This window comes from Morone saxatilis, unplaced genomic scaffold (genome assembly GCF_004916995.1).
Source record: "Morone saxatilis isolate NCDOM2014 unplaced genomic scaffold, NCSU_SB_2.0 Contig24, whole genome shotgun sequence".
Classification (NCBI taxonomy): Eukaryota; Metazoa; Chordata; class Actinopteri; family Moronidae; genus Morone; species Morone saxatilis.
The window spans coordinates 22,145,961-22,155,421 of NW_023339807.1; the positions used below are offsets into that span (position 1 = coordinate 22,145,961).

General features: G+C 38.8%; 2 protein-coding genes across 3 annotated transcripts in view; both read right to left on the reverse strand.

Annotated features, from left to right (window-relative positions):
* Nucleotides 1–4,330, reverse strand: part of paqr6 (progestin and adipoQ receptor family member VI) — a 25,485-nt gene extending 21,155 nt beyond the window's left edge. The window contains exon 1 of one of the 2 annotated variants that reach the window (XM_035672045.1): nucleotides 4,183–4,330. In XM_035672045.1, the coding sequence (XP_035527938.1) occupies nucleotides 4,183–4,243 (61 nt within the window). In that variant the 5' untranslated portion in view covers nucleotides 4,244–4,330. Of the gene's footprint in view, nucleotides 1–3,707; nucleotides 3,876–4,182 lie in introns of those variants that run through there. The other variant, XM_035672046.1, reaches the window with a different exon arrangement.
* Nucleotides 4,331–5,345: 1,015 nt separating this feature from the next.
* The window catches only part of smg5 (SMG5 nonsense mediated mRNA decay factor), a gene marked incomplete at its 5' end in the record, with an annotated part of 18,824 nt that continues 14,708 nt past the window's right edge, over nucleotides 5,346–9,461 (reverse strand). The window contains 4 exon segments of the mRNA XM_035672047.1: nucleotides 5,346–6,368; nucleotides 7,485–7,623; nucleotides 7,729–7,803; nucleotides 7,980–8,070. Of these exon segments, the coding sequence (XP_035527940.1) occupies nucleotides 6,285–6,368; nucleotides 7,485–7,623; nucleotides 7,729–7,803; nucleotides 7,980–8,070 (389 nt within the window).

The following is a 9,461-nucleotide window of genomic DNA, read 5'->3' on the forward strand; positions in this document are numbered from 1 at the left end:
GCTTGTTTTTTGCCATGTTAGCCAGACTGCTTGAAGTCTATTTAAGTCATACTAAATGCTGTGACGAATTAATACTATATATATAAAAAACCTAAAAAAAAGTAGAGCAACCTCTAGTTCCCAGATATATTTCAGAATCTAGATATATCAACCAAATCACATATCCTGTTGTGCTAATGACCTATATGTGTCACTGTACAGTGGCAGTAATTGCAGTTACCTTACATACTGTACTCTCTGTCTGTCAGACCATGTGCCCTGACATCTTTGGTTACTTTGATTCAGCGGGACACTCTAAACTCCCTAAAACATCTCAGTGTGTTGGCATGGGATAGATCCCAAATGCCTTGCCTTAACTGTTTTTAGGTTGTTTCCTACAAATACAAAGTACAAAATACTAGTACACTATGCATATAAACCCCATTAAGAATGGAAAGGTCAAAATGTTTAACTGATGTTTTTATTAACTGTGTCTGATTTTAAGGAGGTGCTGCAGCCATGGCCGCAGTGGTGTAAGAAGTAAAGAAAATAGCAAAACCACAGTGTAGAAATAATCTGTTACAAGTCAAAGTCATGCATTCAAAACTACAAACATAAAAAACATAAAAAAACAACAACAACATAATATATATTATAAGACTGGTTCATTGTGTGGTACATACTGCCTGGTACTTCACAGTGTAATAATACATCAAGATGTATGTTGTATTCATAATCTGAATTTGCAAAGTAATTAGTAACTTAATCTTTAAGTACAGTAAGTATAAAGTAGCATAACCTGGAAATCCTCAAGTAAAGTACAGGTATTTTAAAATTGCACTAAAGTACAGTCTTTAAGTAAACTTAGTTTCTTTCCACCACCAATGGTCTTCATGAGTCATTACACTAAGGAATTTCTCTTACAATAACGCACAATAAAATTTTTCATAGTAAAACAAATATCAAAAAGTCAGATTCTAGTCACTCAATTTAGGCCCAACAATTAGTTGTGTTGTTGTGTGTATTGGCTTTGTGGGGCAGAACTGTTTTATGGATTGCCATTAAGTGTAATGTAATGTTATGGTCCCATTACTTTTCTTTTATTGCACTAAGCACAGATTGCAGCTGAGGCTGAGGAAAATATCATTAGTTCGGTGTAGTTATAAAACCAAATCTTGTGGAAATAATACTGTTAAAAAGGAAATTGTGAACTGATGAAGACGCTATAGAAAAAGCAAGACTTTGACATTTGACCATGAATGTCTGTAGAAACTTTCATGGCAATCTATCAAATATCAGTTGAGATATTTCAGTCTGAACCAAAGTGGTGGACTGACTGAAAGAATGACATTGCTATCCCTAGAGCCACTACGCTGTTATAGCTAAAAACAATACTCACATAATGACTCATGACATCAATGACCTCAGTGACCCAGCCAGTTATGTCACTCACCCACAATTAAATACAGGACATTACTCAACATCACGCAGCATAACTTGGAGCCTCCTCTATGACTAAATGTCCTCAAGGTTACAGGAAGACCAGTTGCCTTTGACTTACTTTTACTACATCACATGTCTTCGATAAATGAGAGCCTCCATGTGGGGATACTCCTTTGTCCAAATTGTGAACAGGGAGGACATCCTGTTTTTTTTCTGCACAGGATAAACATCCAGTTTGTGTCAACACAGCTTTCTATCCCAACATATTTCTGCAAAGGCCTTTTTTGTCTTGTTTGAGTTAATCCACACCCAAAGCAGTGTGACGTTAAACACAAAAGATATTTCAGTTCCACACATTCAACACAAGCCCTGAAAACAGGCCCACTTCAACAAACTATTCAAACCCTGTGCTTGTTCAGTGACCCTCCCCCCACTTAAATTAATACATTACCAGAACTTGTTTGCTTGGTCATCATTAGCTATAAATATTAAATTGCAAGATCAAAACTGGACTTATTACGGTAGAGGTGAGTGCTATACCCTTCAGTTATGCAGATATGGGCTGTGAGTTAATCTTCTAGGCAAAAAATAAGTCATTGATTTTGAGTGTCACGTTCCAAAAAAAGCAAATGAAAACACTGCATCAAACTGTGTCAAAAAATGTATGTGTCCCAAACAAACAAACAACCCTTATAACGTCCAGATTATGTCCATATGCATATCATATTACCCTGAATTCTTAAAATAACAGGCTGTATCCAATTAAAATGAACTCTCGCAATGGGACTGGTGCTGCCTGCTTGACGTCAGTAAAAAAAAAAACAACTCTCCTGTTTACAGCTTATGAAATTTTCAGCTGCTGTACTAAAATCAAGAAATGTCATATTTCACACATCTTGGCGTGGCCCTGTTGGTGTTCTGATTACCAAGTTATAGTAATTACTTTGGAGCCAGAAGGAGTCTTTGCTTAAAGGTCTTTGTGTGTCTAACTGTGCATGTTCCTCCTCTCTCCTTGAAGTCTTCATGGTTGACTTCTTGTTGTTCTGAGATCAAGATTTAGATGCAATCATTTCAGAGAATTTGCTGTCACAGTCTCTAGAATAACTCACTTAAATCACTTCTAGTAACCTAATTTTTAAAGTTGATTTTAGCTTGCTTAGTTTTATTTGATTGTCTTTCATTGTAAGGGGCTTTGGAACTGTTAAGTGCGAGACAAATTAAGCTAATACTAATGGTAATAATATATAATATCAATAATATCACTTATCAAGATCAGCAATCAGTGGTGGAAAAGGTTATCAAGAAGATATGTTGAGTAACAGTAGCAATGTCACACTCTTACACAAGTAAAAAGCATTTAAAATGTTACTTAAGTAAAAGTGAAGAATTATCAGCAATAGCCTACACATTATGTAGATCAAAGTAATGTAACTTGATTACTTTCTGTTACTTTTGGATTACCTCAACACCAAATACAGGCCTATGCAAATCAAGACAAGAGAAAAGAAATATCAATAAGATGTAACCTTGGAAAAGAACATGGGAAAATGTTCAGCATCTGAAATGTGTCCTCTGTTGAGTGTATTTATTTAAGCCTGTAGACCATTTAATGGATAGATTAGTTTGTTTGCATTTTTTCCACTAGAAGCAATGACAATGAATTGGAAATCAGATTAGCTATGGTTTCACTCAAGACCAGAGTGCTGTTCTGACAGTGCTGTAATGTGTACAAACTGCGCATGTGCAAGGTATTGTGTGGTTCTTTATTTTCCTAATAATGTTTTTAATAAATGTAACTGTAACTTGTTTTTTTTTTTTTTTTTGGGGGGGGGGGGGGGGGGTAGAGGAAAAAAGCATGAAAAAGAAAAAAATTAATAAGAACATATATACCAAATAAGAATATAGTATTATTATTATTATTACGCACGCAGGATTTGGGCATGCGTAAACAAAACTCGGATGCTGCGCTTAAAAACATGTGCAAAAACAGCGCCATAGCACTAGAGGTTCAATACCCTATTCTGTGAGCGTGTTTATTACTTTTGTTTCGGAACTACTATTTGGCAAAGACATGTCCAATTCCAAAAAATGGGAGTGACTTACGAGTAAAAACCTCCAGGGTCCTTTCACTAGAGGAAGGGGAGTGAGTTTACTGAAACATTAGACAGTTTTTCAGAAAGAGCAACACTCTGTCAGAGTCGGTGGAACTGCGCTGCAATGATGGGAAACTGCTGCCAGACTAACTAACGGAGGTTCTATCAGGACACACAGAAACCTGCTCTGACCTTTCAGCTCGATGTGTCCGATGGGATCATTGTAGGCTCAGATGAAGGTGTTCCGGAGATGTATTAGATTTTTTTGGGGGGGTATAGAAAATTTATAATTCCATAATTATTCCCAAATCGGGCCCGTCCCTATTGTACCAAACAGCCCCAGTCCCTTCCTCTGCACATTCCTGCAGTAACCGAATAAAAACACTACTGCATCCACTAAAGTCGAAATCCCACCCTCGGGGCAGAGCCTTTTTTTCCATTGGATGTGGCAAAAGAAGAGAAAAAAAGGCTCGTTTTTCACGATCAGAGGACAAGGCAGAGAGGACAAGAACCCCAGCATCATTAACATAACAGCAAACATGGATGGCATTAATCCTGAACTCAAATGCATTACCCCTTTTCTGAGAGATTTTAAGCAAGAACTTGATTAACAAGGTCCACATGTGAAATCCAAACATCGCCAAAAGACAAATACTGTTGGACTTACGCATAAATTCCAGGCAGGCGAGGCATTTCCCCACAGCCAGCACAGACCCCTGCATGGACATTTCTCAGACAGATCACAGGCGCTTTAACTAAGAAATAAATCTACTTAATGGTTTTCTTGTATGTTTAAATCTCTCATCCTGTCCCAGCAGCGCAATCCGTCCTATCTGAAGTCCCTGCAGCCCCACAGCTTCATGGGCTCACAGAGAGAGGATTGCCTTGGGTCAGTGAGGTTTTCCCAACCCCCTTACCCAGCAAAAACTGGGCCAGCACCAGTGTCAGGGGTCTTCTGTTGGGGTGGCACTGAACCTGCTGCCAGGGGATTGGTTATTCTGTGTGTTTGGTCAGTGGTGGGCATGGGGCCCGGGACAGAGAGGAACACAAAAAAAACAAAAAAGGAAAAAGGGAAAGAATGGCACAGGCAGACCTAGTTTGAAAGAGGAAGCAGAGACAGGATCTTTGCAAACTGACACGAGGAGCTGAAAGAATTCTGGTCACTTTGGTTTACTGGAAAGATTTTAGATTCAGGTTAAGTATGGAGGTAACACCTAAATGTTTTGTCTGTCAGAAAATAGTGAAAAATGCCCTCCGAGCCCAAGCGGATGTCTCCAAATTGCTTGTTCCAAGACCAGGACCAGGACCAATAAGTACAGTTGGAGTTACAGGAATTATCTTTTAATTAATTAATGATAATAATGATTAACCATTTCAGCACCAGCTGTTATTCACCCAACAAGAAAGAGATCAAGCAGAGGACTGTAAGACAGGAGTCATCATCTTATACGAGTTTCTTTTTATTGTTCAATGCATGGCCACACACATATACTGGTTTTTCTTTTGCACTGTGCATGATGGGACAGTCACTATGGAAATGATGATGAGATGGGACACATTTTAGGAGTTTACAGGGGTCCAAACACAACCCTCAGTCCTCTGGGAAAGTCAGCTGGCCCCCTCCTCTTCCGAACCTCCTTAATGACTAGCTACAACATGAGGCTAATCAGCTTCTACCTCCCTCCTCCCTCTAACATGACACCTTGTTAAATAAATTCTGGAGTATAGGTTTTTTTAAATTTTCAGAACTAAAGGACTTGTTCAGTGGATCAACACACGACAACAAACCCCTTCCCTTTCCCTTAAACATTCTTGCATATTTCATTCAGATTTAGCTTACAAAAAAAGCAAAATAAACATCATTTGGGTACAAAAATAAAATCCAAATTAAAACTTTTAACAGGGCAACACCTGTCATGTTTTTTTTGTCTTTTCTCATACAGAGACAGCACAATACATAAGTCACTGGTCACAAAAGTACACCGCAAATAAAGAAAAACAAAACCAATTTAAAAAAAAAAAAAAAAAAAAGCCACAAAGGAAAGAAACTGGAGAAATGTAATTTTGTCTTCCTCAACCCTTCCTAGAGGCCTATGAGCTATGAGACGTTTGGTTTGTTTTGTAAGGCTGGAAGCCTCGGGTGTCAGTTGGACAAAGCGTGTTTTCTCTGTCTTAAAAGTTGGCGTCATACACCCTTGACTTTCCAAAACGCAGCCCTACCAGACTCACACATTCTTAACCCTGTTTCTCAAATACAGACTGAAGGGAAAGGGGAGGAGGGAACAGAAATCCAAACCACTGCTCTAAATATCTATATGGATTCATCTGAGCATGAATGTTTTTATGTGTGTGTGTGCGGTTTCTCTCTCGACACGTATGTACTCGTTTGCTAACATATACAGTGTATTCCTGGTTAGGGTGTGAACCAGGGGCACTTAAAAGTTGTGTAGCGTTCCCCCACCGTTTCCGCACCCCGACCACTTGGGGTCACTCTTTATGTTTAGGATTGGGAGTGGGAGGTGGGAGATCTGCTGTTTCTTATAGCGCCGTTTCGCCCGCATTTCTCTTTTTTTTTTTTACTCCACTGTTTTAACTTTTCCACCCCTCTAAGCTTTAACTCTTTCCTTCGATTCAGCTTTCTTTTGAGTTGGTTTTTGCCTTTGGAGACGCAGATACACACAGAGCAAAAGAGTGGGAGAGAGAGAGAGGGAGCGAGTGTTGTGATCGATCAGCTGTTCGCAGCGCAGACAGCTGCCCCCGTTTGACCTCTCAGCCAATCTCCTTCCACTGCCGGTAGAACTCCACGATGTTCTTCAGCTCCATGCCCGCCGAGCCCGCTGCCTGAATCGCCGACTGGCAGGGGAGAAAAACATAAACAAATAAATACAAACATGAGTCTGAGGTGTCTGAAGTGCCAAAAAGCATCTTCTGATCAAAACCAAGGAGGAATTTCGCACTTTCTCAAACTGAAAATCACACCTGCGTCATGCATTGATTGGCTGTGTGTGCAGGTATTTCTCTTCTTAGGCGTTTTTCACACACTATCACTTTTTATGTGTAAAATGAAGGTGAACAACATGAGCGCCTTCGAGGAGAGACTGTCTGAAAGTGTGCGCCATTATCCACATTTGAAAGATTAATCACATCTCACTGCTCTCTATTACGGCAGGCTTTTTGCTCTACCTTTAAGTGTGGCCATTCGGAAACAAGCATTAACATTTAAAGCTGTTAGATGTGTTTAGATGACACAAACTAGGTCGTTTGAAGTATATTGAACCCTTAATGGTTGCATTTCTGCTAGAGCCCGACTGATAATGGATTTTTGAGGTTGATACCAGTTAATATTTTATGTTAAAATCTATGGGATCATAGTCAAATGTTAATAAAAAAAACAAATATCAGCCTATATATTGTACCAGATTGTATTATTGGCCCAGCTGACTTATCAGTGGTTAGCAAACAGGCAAACATGTTTTCCATCACAAATGTTGCATGTGGTCAGCACAAAAGTGCATCATTGCTTGGGGTTTCATATAAATCTTTACCTTTTTTCTACTCTTCATCCTCATCAGGAAAATCAATGTCATTTTTTAAACATCAACAGAGTCTAAAAGTTCATTGTAAATAATATTTTGTCCATATAAAATGACTGGCTGTAGGATCTGTATGAAAACTGATGGTGAAGACTTAAAGCTGACAGTACGCTTGCTTCCTTGATTAAATTAGATACTACTACAACATAGATACATTTCTAAAGAAGAAATATATCTTGTAGTGCTATAAACCATGTAAAAACTAAATTCGAACAGGAACAAAGCAGAGATAAACACAGTCCAGTGAAGACAGCACTATAGCAAAAATAGAGCAGAAACTCAAATCCATTAAGCTTTACTAGTCTTGGTGGAAAATGTCAACTTCCTGAGTGTTTGTTCTTGTCTGTAATGCGACAAAATAGATTGAGTGACTGACCTTCATTGCTGCTGACCGAGTGCAAAGTTCGTCCACTTCATGGCCAGTAAGAATGGTCACCATGCCGGCTGTATCTTCATCTCCGTTGCTCTGGGAGACTGTTAACTGACGACAGCTGTCCACCATCTTGTATAAATGCCTTGAAATAAAAAAAGAGGACCAATCAAAATAGAGGTCATACTCCTCCAAAGAGTATGTGCAGAGAACAAACAGGAGGTTACTGTAGAAGGGGAGCATAGTTTACCAGGCTTCGATGTCCTGACGTTTCAGTTTATCTCTTTCAAAACCTCGACCCGACTCCTTCTGGCAGCGTATGTACCTACAGAAAGACGTGAAACAGAATATTTAAGAAAATGTCCAAATTAAAAGTGTTTATGGAGTAAAAGTGAGTGTTTGTGTTCAACATATCGTTGGAAACAAAAAAATCACATCCCTCACTAAAAAAGTGCAGCAGGAAGCCTCGTCAGTCATCATACATGTAATACAAACACCCACCTGTTGCCCTTGCGAAATTCAGACTCCAAGAAACGGATGCCATCCCTCGCTCCGGCAATTTCCTTCTTCAACCTGTCAAGTCCATCAATCACTACAACACAGAAGTAGTCCAGATAAAGCACCTGAGCAAACAGTCATATCAGCAAACAGACTGACACAGGTTCCCTGTTAGAATTTTAATCAGAAATGAAAAATCTAGATTTTATGTCATTGCCATAGTCGAGTGTTCAAACTGGCACGTTGTTAGACTTACAATCTATGAGCTGCTATTCTGTTTTTACTGCCCTGAACAGCAGCTTGGTACATTATGTGAGTCAAGTATCTTCAAGCCAGAGCTGTCACACCTCTAGTTACATGTTTAGTCATACAACTAATCACTTATTAATGAACCTATTATTTTTATTCTATGAATCAATAAAAATAATCGTTAAACTGGTTATTTTTATTATTTTTAAGTGCCAAAAAAATGACAAAAAACAAATCATCACGAGAGGCTGAAAGCAACAAATATCTGCTATTTTACTTTGCTTGATAAATCATTTAATCAACTAATTTATTATCAAAACTACTGAAGATGGTTTTAACGTCCGTTTACTGCTTTATTGTTAACAAATTAATAGTCTCAGCACCAACATGACTTCTAGACTTTTTGTAGTTTTGTGCATTACAAACAACAAAATACTAATATTTTAACGTGCAGTTAAGTGTGACATAATACTCGGCACCAAACATAAGAAAGAAGCATCTATCTGTGATGAGATAAGAAAAGCTAAATTAGGTTGAATATTGGGTTTTGAAGCCATTACACTAAAAAGACTTTTGGACATGCAAACTTCAGATTAATAAAACCTAAGGCTAAATGGCTGCAGTAATTACCCTTATTTTGCAACAAACTTGTGTCTAGCCATGTGTTTGAGTATACCAGGGACCTTTAAGACCTTTTTAATAATGGTGTTATGCAATTACCTGTTTAACAATTATACCAGCCAAAGTCTGAAGTATGATGAAAAGGCTTAGAGTTACTTAATTTTTTTTGTACTTAGCTGCAGTATGTAACAATAATTCCTAATGAATGACATAATTGATTTTATTAATGCGACTTGGACCTGCATAAGTGGCTGAAAGCAGACAGATGTATTAACCAACTAAAAATAACCAGTTCATTAAAATCTTTGAATGACCATCTTCCTTGTTTGAGGCCATATCGGTGGGGCAAATGCTACACACAGGGGCCTGAACACAACACAACATGCTGCTCAGGACAAACCGAGGGTGAGGCAGTGCACTGACCTGTCCGTGGGATGATGATGATGAAGCAGCCGCTGCTGGCCAGCTGCCGGATGAGGTTCAGATGCTGGCAGAGAGCAGCTGTATCTGGCACCAGGTACGGAGACATGGAAGACTGAGCCTTAGGCTGCTGAAGGCTGCCCTCTAGCTGTGACACCTCCAACTGCAAAGAAAAAAACAGACCAAAAAAAAAAA